Consider the following 13,350-nt stretch of genomic DNA (forward strand, 5'->3'; position numbering starts at 1 on the left):
CATCTCAGGAGTGATTAACAAACACAAAACCACGATCAGGGAGGAAAAGAGCAAGAAAACGAAAGAAAAGAGGGAATAAAAGAAAAAAGAAAGTACCTTTCTTGTGAGTAGCTTCATTTTTGGAGCCTTTGGGGTCTAATAAAAAAAAGATCAGAATTAAACACAGCATATTCTAACATCACGTTAGCAACTATACGTTGTTTGTCCTCGTTAAGGAAAACAACCGCTTTGTCTATCAAGGAGCGAACAAGACAGCAAGGCTCGATTATCTAAGGTGTCGCACTGCTGCCAACACTCAGCGGGGGTGAGTGTGTGGCAGTGGGGGAGACTTAGGAGGGGCAGGGGGGAGGAGGGGGGCAACATACTGTGAAGGCAAATAGCAGGAAGGAGGGATGCACGAGTCTGTAAAAAGGAACAGTCTACTGCCAAACTGCAGCGGGCAGGAGAGGAGAGGCGATGCACTGAGATGGAGAGGAAGAGGAGGAGGGTTGCAATGCAGTTTCTGTCAAGAGGAGCTGAAGTACGGCTAGCAAAATGCACTACAGGAGATGCAAGAGGCCAAAGAGAGAGAGAGAGAAGAGGAGGAGGAGGAGGGGCAGGGAGAATGCAAAGACTACATGTCAAACTGGCTTCGTTTTGATTTGTGCCTCATTCGGCCTTCAAGGAAATTGCACAGTTTTTTTTTTTTTTTTTTGGCTTTGGGCAACAGGTTGGTGGTGAGTTGCATATTCCAGAGTGACTTTGCAGGCCTCGCCTTTCCTTTAAGGACGGTGGCCTGTAGGGTAACCTGCATGGGTGGGAGGAACCCCTCCTGTGTGTTTGTGAAGAGTATAGAGTGAGGTAAAGGCATGAGTAGTGAGCAACAATAGGCACAGACTGGAGTCAAGGTACACTCTTTATTTCAATGGAGCATTCAGCACGTTTACATGGTGGTAGAAAAAAGTGATTTATTCTGTTAGTGGGACTTAAGCTGGACTTTTACAGTTCATAAAATAAGCCATCACACCAATTAATCAAAGTTAGAAGGCTGATTTTACACCTGACCCTTTAATTCAGTTAAAAATAACCAAACAGTTGTACCCAGACTGCTGAAAAGATGGATCTCTGTACTCTTTTTGGAACTCTTTTTGAGAACATGAACTGACTTCCATCCGACCTAACGGCAAAAAGCATTGCACTTTTTGGGATTAAACCATAAATAACATGAGCCAAAATCTTCATAAGGACAGCCTGGACCCTGAAGACATTCCTGAAGGATCTCCAGAAACAGCTGGTGGATGAGAAGGTCATGGTTCAGGAGGATTAATGTGCACCTTCTCCTTCACAGCCTTGATAAGCCCCTTTGGTGACACATAGACATAGTATTTTCCAGTCACAGATGTGCCTCATGATAATTTTTCTTTCATTTGCATGTTTGGCTTTGGAGCAGCCTCGGTGAGGCAGGAGTCAACTAATTTTGTTTGACTTCTGAGAATTTTTAAGTTAGAAATTCCAACCAGTAAGAGCATTTTATTTATGAATTACCAGGGGGAGTTAAGGAGTTTGGAGCCCCGGGGGAAAGACCATTATTAGGCCTTATAGACCGGCAGGACTCCATGCTTGTTCGGGTTCCCAAAACTAATTTGGAACTGGCTGGCACATTCAAACTGTAAAATTGAATCAGACACTGAAAAGTTCATTCTCAACTGGAACAAAAAAAAAAAAAAAAATAGTTAGCTTATCGCAGGCTGGTTTGCCAGAAAGCACCAAGGTTCTGAGACTCCAGAACAAAGCCAGAACCAGAACCGTGTCTGTCTGAAACATAGACAGTTAAAAGAATTGGACAAAGCCTGTGTGACATTTGCCGTAGGCCGACTCAAAAAGCTTTTGAAGCCAATCCACAGCAGCCTCCATGTTGAAATTGCTGTCTCAACCAATTTTTGGATCAACCTAACGGCAGACAAGAGTCCACCCACTGAGCTCGACTTCCTGTCAGCTAAGCTACCACCAAGGTAGTGTCTACCTGTTGAGCTATCTGTCAATCAAATGAGACAAGCCAATCAATGCGCAGTGAGGTTTTTCCTAAATATAATGGCAACCATTTTGGTACAAGAAAAATCCCCCCCCCCCCCCCACCCCCCACCCCCACCCCCCACAGTGTGTGCTCTTGAAGACATAGCAAATGAGACATGTTTGTTTTTTGAACCAGGCTGTAAACCAGTTCATTTCTAGTGTAAAAAACTGCTTGTCAACATGTGTTGTGTACGTGACTTCTGGGGTTTCTGAATCCAACATCAAGTGGACACTCAAAGTATTGCAATTGGAGGTTGCAGCTTGGTCTGAAAGCCCAATTTAAGGCCCTCTTATTTATGCAGAAAGCCAGGGAACGAAATACTTTGAAACATTTTTTCAAATATTAAGGGAAAAATCTAAAGGACTTTTCAATCTGTGATTACAAAAAACCCAAACTTTATTTGCCGATCAGTTTTTTGAAGAGCCTCATAACCTCACATTTGTATTTACTGCATATATACTGCATATCATTTCATTTTTGAATAATTTGCTTCATATGAAAACATTTTAGAGGTCAGAGGGGCTTACAGTAGACCCTGTTGGTGGCAGAGATCCCTCCCAGGGACATTTCCCCCTCCCAGGGTTTTTTCATTCTTATCCAACTATTTTCTTACAAAATACACATTTTAATCATAGAAAGTAATATGGAATACTACGTATTTGATGAGACTCATTTATGCTCCATGTTTGAATTGAACATGGACGGAGCGTTCTCTCCAGATTCTGTTCATTTCATCCATTTATGTGCTGTTTTCTCAAAGCTTATGAGCATGGATCAAATGTTGCAATAATGCTGCAAAATTTGGGGACAGTGTGGAGCAGTGTAGCCTTTGCTCAGGCAGAGCAGCAAAATCTGACCCACTGAACGGCTGGCGAATTGATGCTCATGCCACAGGATGAGTCGTAATGTTGATATAGTGATGGTTTATGATTGAGAGTCTGTGCACTTTGCTGTATTTTGAAGTTTACCGGATATTTTACCTGTTTGGATCAATCTGCTCTGCCAGAATGACATGGTTTGGTAGCAGCTGATGCTTATAATAGACCTGGCATTTATCTCCAGGGAAGCAGAGCAGATTGGCGCAGGTTGGGCACTGGAACTGCAAGGATTGACTAGAAGGCAGCTATATGCTCTGCAGAGTGCTTCGTGGGCGGGTTGCGGCACAGGCGGAGTATGTGGAAATTGAAGTGAGTATCCCCGCAGTGACGGTTGGAACATTTAAATGCACAAATGTATTTTAGTACGAATGTAGAGCTTATATGATCCTCTTTGATGACTATCTTGAGGCATCTTGAAACACAAGGTCTACCTTTTCCTCATGCTATAAGCACACATGAACATCACACATTTAAGTCTGCCTTTTTTAGTCTGCTCAGAAAATGAACCATGATTTAGACCAGAGGAACTGAACAATAGTGTGAAAACCCCCAAAGATGCCCTCCAAATCAAAGAATATTTTTGAATGATTTCAAAATGTATATTTTACCCATTTGTTTAAGAATATATGCATAAAATCAGTTTAATGTAAAATAAAAACATGGTCATTCTTTCAGTGTAAGTTTGCACAACCATTCTTGAATGTGCATGGCTGGGTTCAACTATGCTTCTACCACCTCCAGGTACAGTGGGGTCCCTGGTCTCTGCCACCTTTAATTTTTGGGTTTTGGGCAAAAATGTTGGAAAACCCCTGCCCTAACCTCCAATTTCTACATACAGCGACTGCGCCACGATGTGTCGAGGAATCATGCTACGGAGCAAATTGCTCCCTCTCTAGTCTATCTGAGCATTTCCACAGCCAGCGCTGCAAAACCACATCAATACCCGTGGATCAGAAAGCTCCAAAAAGGAAGTCACAGGCGTAGGATATCCGGTTCTTTGAAAATACAACACAATTCACGGACTCCCGATATCAACATTATGTCTCATCCTGCAGTGAGAGCAAAGGGTCACCGAGAGGTCATTGGGTCACAGAGCTACAATGGCGCCACTGAAGAGGAAAAGTTAACTTTTGAGGACATTTAGCCAAAGAATTTGACATAAAACCACAGATCCTTTAAGCAAACATTAACCTTTTAACTTCCTAATGTGCTCACCCAATGGCGGAAGCAAAAATATCCTGGACTTATACCAGAAAGGATGATAAATTAACCCCATAAGGTCTGCTGTTGACGTACTATCCCTTAGTCCTTCCTGCTGATCAGGGCTTGCGCGCCGTGGCGCAGCGCTCAAGACTCGCTTCCAGTGGGCGAGGTCGCTCTCCTTCGGTCGGACCAAACCCGTGGCGTTTCTATGTCGTCCTATGTGGAAATTGCAGGTAGGACACCTAGATATTGCAGTCAGGGGCCAGTTTTCTCTTGCTTGCATGGGGCCAAACTGGCCTCAGATTTCTGAGCATGATCCACTAAGCTGGCTTTAACCTGTAAGTTGCACAACATAAATGTGCAGAAGGAAGTCAGAAAGGAAAAGGAGATGAATGCAACAGCATGGAGAGTGCTGGAATTTTGCTGCCTACTTAATTGTTTATCCATGGATTCTTCCGTGATGCTTTTATACCAGGACAAGGACAGTAGGACAGTAAAATGTTGTAATCGAGCTAGAACCATAGCTTGACTTAACTGAGCATGTAAACGTACTGAATGTTAGAAAGGCTGTGGTTTGATACCAACACCACCTTAGGGTAAATAGTCCTTTCACCACCTTAATGGTTGGGACAAACACAGAAACCAGGACGATCACAACTGTGAGGCTGGAGGAGATGGCACATTACGGTCCCTGTTTTTATGCACCTTTTTATTTGCTTCCATTTTCTCCATTATATTTGCTCCAAAACTTTGCCTCTCCTCTCCAAAACCCCTTTGTTTCATGCAGAACCATTCCAGACAAACCCCGTACACCAGAGTTATACCTCACACCCACACAGTTACCCTACAGGCCGTCACACTTAAAGGAAAAGACAAGGACAGCACCACTTCCAAATGAAATGAACAGGTCTGGTAACAAATGTCCAGAAAATGGATTCTTTGTCCCCTCAGAATGATTTGATTCTGGCTACAGAAATGGAGCCATAAGCCCCACAGGAATGAATAAATGATCTCCAAATGTGAAATAGAGGTCTACTTTTTCCTCCAAATGGCTGCCATTAATTTGAAGTCATTTGGCTGAAACGGAGCTCATCTGAATGACAAAAGGTTCTACTTCAACACCCCACAAAATGTAAATCTTCAAAATGGGCCACATTATTTCACTCGCATTATACTGAGGGAGCTTTAAGACTCCAGAGAGGTTGATTTAGAATGGAAAAATGCTGAACTGCTTATGCAAAAAAATCAAAAATGAGGCGTAACGATGGCCTGCTCACTGCAGGAGAGTTTCTACTGTGCACTATCAGTAGTGATACATAAAAGACCGGATTGGTCCACAATGTCAATCAAGTGGAAGAAAAGTCTGCAATCCCTCTTAGCAGGAGCTCAATCCGTCACACAACTCTCCACCTCTCACTCTTTACAGCACTGAAAAACACTCAAATGACTACAAATCTTGAAGGTTTGAGTCAAAAATGCTTTCTTAGAATCCAGAAATCTCCACGTAAAGGTCAACCCCTGCACAGCTCATTCTGACCTTCAAATCTTTAATAGTTTTTTGTAAATAATGACCACATCTAAAGATTAACTTCAAATGTATTTCTTTGCAATTAATTCTCAAAAGAAGCTACAAATGTCAACACATAACCTTTGATTTTTCATCAAAATGAGTGGCTGCACACCCTCCTAATGACTCTGAACTATGAACAGAGGAGAAACAGTGTCCCCTTCCTACATTCAAAGGACTTTCTTTTCTTTCCACAGCTCAGATTTGTTGATTGATGTCCTATTTTGCCTCCAGACCGCATAGTGCTGAATAAAACCAGGCCTGGCCTGCTTTGCTGTACTTGACAACTGCCATTGTGAGGGATTGCGAGTACGCTGGGTAGAAGTCTGGGAGCGATATTGTAATCTGTCATTGTCAGGCTGAAAAAAAAAGGGAAATGGTTCCTAAGATAGATGGAAAGTATTCGTCATGACCATGAACTGTTGTAGACAGGTGACTTAAACTCTATAATCTGCCCGAATCCATGAAAGGCAATTTTTCCTCCCTCCTCTGAGCACGGCAATCTCTCTGTGTCAGGGCTAAGCCCGGGCTTAGCCCCACGGCCAGGCAGCCTGTCGAACATCCGAGCACCTGATCCTGGCATTAAAACTACAGCAGCTTTGGTTTTTGGGCTTTGCTGGCAGTGGGGATCTCATAACGTGAGCTAATTACTAGCTCTGTGCAGAATCAATTCTCTCGGCTTTACAGGGGAGGTGTAAAAAAACTCTGCGTCTGTGTTGGAAAACAAGGGTTTTACTTTGAAAAACAGTATGGGGATTTTCCCTCAGTGTTTTTTCTATTATCTGTGTAATCCTTGCATCAGTGAACTACTGGATACATCCCCTCAATAACAGACTTTGGGGTTGTGTCACAGTAGAAGGCGATTATCAGTGGTGATTAGGGTTATATTAAGACTATGATGATGTCCTTCCACATTTTCTAAGAGCAGTCAAAGCTAGTAAACAAACATTTTACACAACAGAGGTGGATGTCCAGTATAAATGAACGCAGCATTGTCATATAGTCACAGATACTTCTCTTTACCTTTAAGAGGACTAACAGCATAACTCAAAGTTGCTGCATCCTCATTGTTTAACACAGTGGTTCCTAAAGTGGGGGTTGCAAATGCCTTCAAATAAAAGGGAGCCAAGGTCAAGCTTAACGGCCCAGAGATCACTGGCAGTTTTCAGGACCTTGGGACATCCACAGCACGACAAGGGGCTCATGGCAACACCCGCCAAGGACAGTACACTGGGCTGTGCTCACACGCCACATCCACCCCCTTGAGTGCTAATCATCAACTGTTGGCTCTGGGGGCCAAAAATAGGCCCCCCAAAGCTTCCTGTCCGGCCCCCAGAAGATGACTAAATTCAGAAAAGCAGGAAAAGAAAATGTGATTTTAAGAGTATCTTTTGGCCTCAGCTGTTAAACCCATCCTAGTAAGTAATATTGAAATAGTTTTAGAATGACTTCGCATTTGATCTGTTTTTATAGAAATTCACTTGTCAGCCATTATTAGTAAATATTTAAAAAATTGTTAAAACTGGCGAAAATGGCCAGATAAAGTGGTGAAAATGAGTTAGAGAGTGGCAAAAATGGGCGATAAGTATCCAAATGGGTTTTGGAGTGGCACAAATGGACAAAAACTTGCAGGAAAAGTGGTGAAAAGAGGTTAAAATGTTTCAAAACAATAGTATTAACCCTTTACCTACTGACCCAGCACCGGCGCTGTGTTTTATATGTCCGGAGTATTATTACCGTAACTCAGTCAAAGTTTGTCCGATCAGAAAAATTCCAATGGTGTTGGAAAGCTGAGAATTGTGGGCATGCGGACATATATGGTTTATTACAATACTCGCAACCATATGATGTGGGCGTTCATAGCAAAACATCAGAAGTATTGCGAGACTGCTGCATGGATTCTCAACACTGTAACTCCTCGAAAGTTTGCTCAATCTAAAAAATTCCAACGCTGACAGAGAGCTGAGAATCTGTGCTTTCCAGCAATATATGATGTGTGGTATATATATTATGGTAATGTCAAACAGCACCGTGAAAATGGCAGCTTTGACAGAAGACGAGTGAGAAAGGAGAGTGAAGAAAGAGAGTGAAAGGAGAGAGAGTGAGAGTGGTGTTTTGTTTTCAAAAAATAGCATTAGATAGTGGCATTTGTGTGTGTCTGTCATGTGCAATAACAAAATGTTACTTGAGAATGTTGAGAATGCATTTGCCACCTTTATTTGCACTAACTGTCACCTACGTATATAGTTATCTTTTGCACTGTGTTTTGCACACCCAGAGTCCTAGACTCAAAAAATGACTGGTGATTGCTCTAAACATGTATAGGTTCACATTTCAAATGTCAAATCAAAACTTCATGAGCAATAACAACATTTCTTCTCATAAAAGCCATGAAAAACAAATCAGTTTTTTTGTTTTTCTTCCTTGAAACTGCTGACAATTCCATATAATGTGCAATAATCATTAACCAGATGTTGAAAAGTCAAGTTCAAGTACTCCTGGGAAAAGGGACCAAAGCTCTCAGACTTAGGGCATTTCCTGACTATTTTACAGCCATAATAACAAAATATGTCCAAATCACCATTTTTAGACTCAGTAGGTAAAGGGTTAATATTCAAGGATATCAAGAGCAAGGCCTGGGTTGTGTCAATCCTCCTTTCCAATGGAGGTGCCCTCAGGTGGTCTTGTTCACCATTACAGGGTGTATTTTGGGGTCAAACATGCCTAAAAGTACATGAATTCTACTTTTGACCTTTCTTGCAATTAATTTTAATGTATATAATCTTGTTTTTGCTAAGGCTTTTGTGTTGAGGCTATTAGTGAGCTTGGCTGTGTGCAGCATCTTGTGCTTCAAACACCTCCTGTGGACTCTGGAGATCCCAGGTCTCTGGAACTCTTATTTTGGGGGTCCTGGGATGAGAACTTTGGGAACCCCTGGGCTAATATTTTAGGTATAACTGGTGTGATATTGACTTTTTTTCTACAAATCCTATTTCTCTATTTTTTGCATGTCATTTTACCATCAAGTCAGCCTTTGATGAAGTTGTTTAAAATCCTTGTAGCCAGTGGATCCACTTCACTACTGCTTTACTTGGTCATGAGAACATTTTAGGGGATATTCAGGATTTAATTTAGATTTAAAATACATGTCTTTATTTATGAAAATGGTTTAAAAAATTTTAAATTTCATTAAATTGAATATTGTTAACCTCCTTTCTTCAAAATCACCCCTTCTGAGGGGATGGGGGAAAAATGTTGAATTTTTAGATTTATTTTCACACTGACTGGTAATGGTCAACATCTTTTTGGCACTTTTTATTGGTTTAAAATTTGCAAAACCCACCGACAGATGTTTAGAGTGACCAACAGATTTATGGAAAAAATAGGACAATGGAAAATGGAGATATGAGGTTTTCTATTTTAGTGGTTGGAGAATAGGCTAAGTGCATTTTCTTCAAAAAGAATCTCACTGCAATGTTACTATGGACATATTCTTAGATAGCCTAAAGTTAATCATGTGCTCATCTCTCTTTCCCTTCTATCTCTATCCATTACCTTTAGATCTTTTTCTTTATAACCTTCTCTCCATCTGTCATTACTCCTTACAAAGCCATAGATCACATAAAAGCATGCTGACTGTGATCACACAGTAATGGCAAGCTACAAAACACTGTCAACAATGCCAATGTAGAGAAATGTATAAATTCTGATAAGTGGACAAGTTTCTGCAGGGTCTAACTTCTTACCCGTTATTGCCGTTATTGTATTCTGGATTTGATCGGATACTCTGCATGATTTTCTGGCTTTTTGGATCAATCCACTCTATGTGGATTGATGCAGTTTGGCAGCGGCCAGCACTGAAAGTAGATCTGCAGCGTATCTTCAACAAAGCACAGTGGAGTGGTGTTTCAGAGACCTGCAGGAGCCCATTTGGAGTGCAGGCAGTGGAACTGCTATGATTGGCTAGAGAGGGAGTGATTTGCTCCACAGTCTGATTTGCCAGAGGATCCCGACACAGTCGCTGGATGTGGAAATTGGAGGTTAGTTTAATGTCTTTTTGGAACAATTAGAAGAGATTTAGTCACCATCAAATTCCACATACTCTGTCTATTCACACATGAAGCACTCTCAAATTGTGAGGAAATTGCTCCCATGATACTCAATATTTGCAGGTCAATAGCAAAATTTTCTTCATGAATTTTAAGATAATGTCTCTGCAGTATGTAAGCTCTTGTTCCTACAGAACACGTTATTCATGAACTTGCCAGTGGTGGAGCGGGGTGACGTCATGTATTTTTTTTCATTACTTTGTGTGTAAAGCACTTTGTGCTCCATTGTTTTGTATGAGCAGTGCTATAAAAATAAAGACTGATTGATTGATCTGCTCTGGCTTGTGCCAGAATTGCCACTCCACTCTGCTTGGCTCTAGATGCATGCTGAGGTTTTTTTTTTTTTTTTTGGCAGAGGCTTCTCCAAAAATGCATCAAACCATGTAAAGAAGATGGACCAAAATAGGAACAAGTACACATTCCCTGGTCAATCTCAAATACAGCATAATGCCCAGAGTCCTATCTATAAATCTCATCACTTTATGGCACCATCGTTGGCACAAGCCATAGGTCACCAGTGGATCACAGGGTCACAGAGGTTTTATGACACCATCCGTGAAGAGAAGGGAATTCTGGATGTGGAAAAACCACAGGGCTTTATTTAAACCACACATCCTTTCTAGAAAAGACACATCTTTTAATTTCCTAATGTACTTGGCCATGAGCGTGCCAAAACATCAAGGAATAATCTCAAAATGAATATGAAAGAAAGGCTAAGTAACCTGCTGTTTACATGCTGATCTCAGGTAATGGCATGTTTTGTGATCTCTCTTCTCCAGCACCTGGGGACGGTGTCGCTCTTCAAGTGGACAAGGTGCGCGCCATTGGTCGGAGAAAAACTGTGGCACATGCAGCGCTGAACGCAGAGTTTGTGGGATTAGAGGGTGAGGCTGTTTTCACTTTGGCGTGCTGTTTTTCCTTCTTTAGTCACTTCTGTTGAGGCATACATAGTGTGAGTGCTTATATAGTGTGGGAAAAAGAGCAGCAATGAAGCACTGGATGAGCGGAGGAGAGGAAAAGGTGCAGGAAGTTGATAATCTGACATTAGATTTACATTTTGGTACATCTAGGGTTCATGTCAGCACTCTTGTGGAGGGAAAAGAGCTCAACAGCATGGGCGGAGCTGGTGGGTGGCTTATGGGGCTTAAGGCCTGAATGTTTTCTTAAAAGCCCTGAGTCTTTCAGGTTGGTTTTAGGTATGTTGCTTATGGCCATTGTGATCACAGCGTGGAAATGTAATTTTTTAAAGTAATCTAAAAATCAGATGTTTTTTCTTTACTTTTAAGAATGTATGTACAGAGGAGGGTTAGAGATTAAAGTGGGGGTATTATGCCTTTTTTCAAGGCTTTACACCATCTCTCTGATACCCACGTAGTAGCTTCACATGGTTTACAGCCCAAAAAACTCCTCATGTTTCTCAGACTGGTGTCCTGAAAAACTCTTATTTTAACCTCTGTCTGAAACACTTCATTTTAGCTGTTGTCTCTTTAACAACAACCCCCAACAAGCAAAATAATTCACAAAAAAGATTTTATAAAATGAAGAAGAAATTCAAGAAAAGAATTGATGAAAAAAAGCTAATGCAGAAAATGGCAGTTTTAGTCAAGAGTCGCTGACTCATATGTGTTAATCAGAACATAATGCCTGATACTTGGATCTATGTAAACATATCAAATATTGATTCATAATTCAATTGTTCCAATCTCACTTGGTTTTGGGGCTGTTTCATAAAAAATAAATAGCAGAACATATTTTTTCTCCTCACATTTTCTGGATTTATTAAACTTCTAGGGGCCAGATAAAAAGCTGTGGGGGGCCTGATGTGGCCCTCGGGCCGCTAGTTGATGATCATTGACATACCATCATTTCAGACTCAGGTAACTTGTGCAAAGTCTGGCATGGAAACTTCTGACAACATGGCTGATAATCAAATCCACTATGGAGAAAATGAAGTGGAATTTGACTTGAGGAACCACACTGCTGAGCTCCATATCACCCCTTGTTCTGAGGCCCCTTGAGGCATGAGACCCCGGGTAATTGCTTGCCTTGCCTAACAGTAAAACTGCTCATGACAATTATGTGTCAGCCTCTCTCTCAGGCATCTCTATCTAAAACAGTGGGTTTGACCGTTTTTTCCCTTAAGGTGGTAATTAAAGGTGTGATGGGATTCCACAAGAGGACTGATGTGCCTTTTATAGAGCCGTATTCCCCCTCTTATAAACTTATTAGCCACGGACCAGTGGGCTGCAAAGGGAGGACGATACAGTAATATAGCTGTCAACATTTCCTTCACTTCACAGATTAGCTTGGCGTTGCCTCGAGCCAATAAGATACCACCTTTTTACTATCTTTAGAATCAAGAAGAAACAATCATGGATTGATGTATTTATAGCCAAGTGTGTGACTGAGGAGATATGGAGTTGTGTCATTTTGATGGCATGGCCCGTTTGACGAAGCTGTAATTACGAGCTTGATCGTTTCTCTTTGAGCCGGCGATAATGCACGGCCGTCTACTTTTAGCAGCACAAACAGTCTCACTATCTTTGAGTCTTTTCATCCGCTGCTCCTGCCCCCCTCCCTCCCCATCCATCTCTCTTTCAGTCCGTCTTGAGTGCCCTCATACGTTTGGCTGCTTTTTGCCATTACCCTGTTCAATATTCCTCTCTTCACTGCCCTTGCCGTTCCACCTACTCCCCGCTAGACGTTGAAGCGTGATCAATATTTTTGTCATAACTCAGGGGAGAGTCACCTCTGCGGCGACATTAAAATTCCTTGCTCCGTGCAATATAGTCCCCATCCAAATTTCCTGGCTCGGAAAGGATGGGGCCATTACCTAGAATACTAAAAGAGCCACGAGACCTTCCTCGGGGCAAGGATGTCCCTTCACTCTGGAAGATTTCTCTGTTTGTATCCTTGTAGAAAGAAGAGGCTCTTGGAAGAATAGGTATTACAGTTTGTATCTCAGTGCTGCTGAAAGTGTTATACATAACTCAGTAAAGCTAAAGCCCACTGGGAACTGTGTTAGCATTAATATTCTGATGCTAAGCTAGAGGGAAAGTATTCTGCATTTGCAGTGTGAGACCCTGGGATTGTACTTTTGCCATCTTTCTGATCTCCTTTAGTAAACAAACCCCTCCAAGTCCTACCTTCCCTCTCTTCCCTCACCTCTCCTTTAAAATGTATCCCCTCTCTCCCTCCCAAACCCATCCAATTCCCTCCCTCCCCACCATTCCTCCATCCCACGCTCATTACCTTATGCCCATTAATCCCATTAAGTAGCCATTAAACAAGTGCTGATAACAGCAAATGAACGTCAAGCTCCGACAGCTAATAACTACAGTCCCACCTCGGCACGTTCAACCCTGGCAAGGAGAAAAGGAGATGGAGAGGAGAAGGGAGAGTGGAGTAAAACACAAGTGTAGTTTGGATCTGTTGTGCAGTAACAAGTGCTGCAGCTGTGAGGAAAGATAAAAATGAAGAAAAAGGGAAGGAAGCCAAACATAACGAGGACTATAAGAATCCCGGATAAGTAGAAGTGAT

The 13,350-nt window shown here is 41.8% G+C and overlaps 1 protein-coding gene across 1 annotated transcript in view; it reads right to left on the reverse strand.

The window, feature by feature from the left end:
- The window catches only part of glra1 (glycine receptor, alpha 1), a 239,053-nt gene that overhangs the window by 144,651 nt on the left and 81,052 nt on the right, over positions 1-13,350 (reverse strand). The window contains exon 4 of the mRNA XM_041797891.1: positions 97-135. Coding sequence (XP_041653825.1) covers positions 97-135 — 39 coding nt within the window. The remainder of the gene's footprint in view (positions 1-96; positions 136-13,350) is intronic.

Source organism: Cheilinus undulatus, linkage group 10 (assembly GCF_018320785.1).
Source record: "Cheilinus undulatus linkage group 10, ASM1832078v1, whole genome shotgun sequence".
NCBI lineage: Eukaryota > Metazoa > Chordata > Actinopteri > Labriformes > Labridae > Cheilinus > Cheilinus undulatus.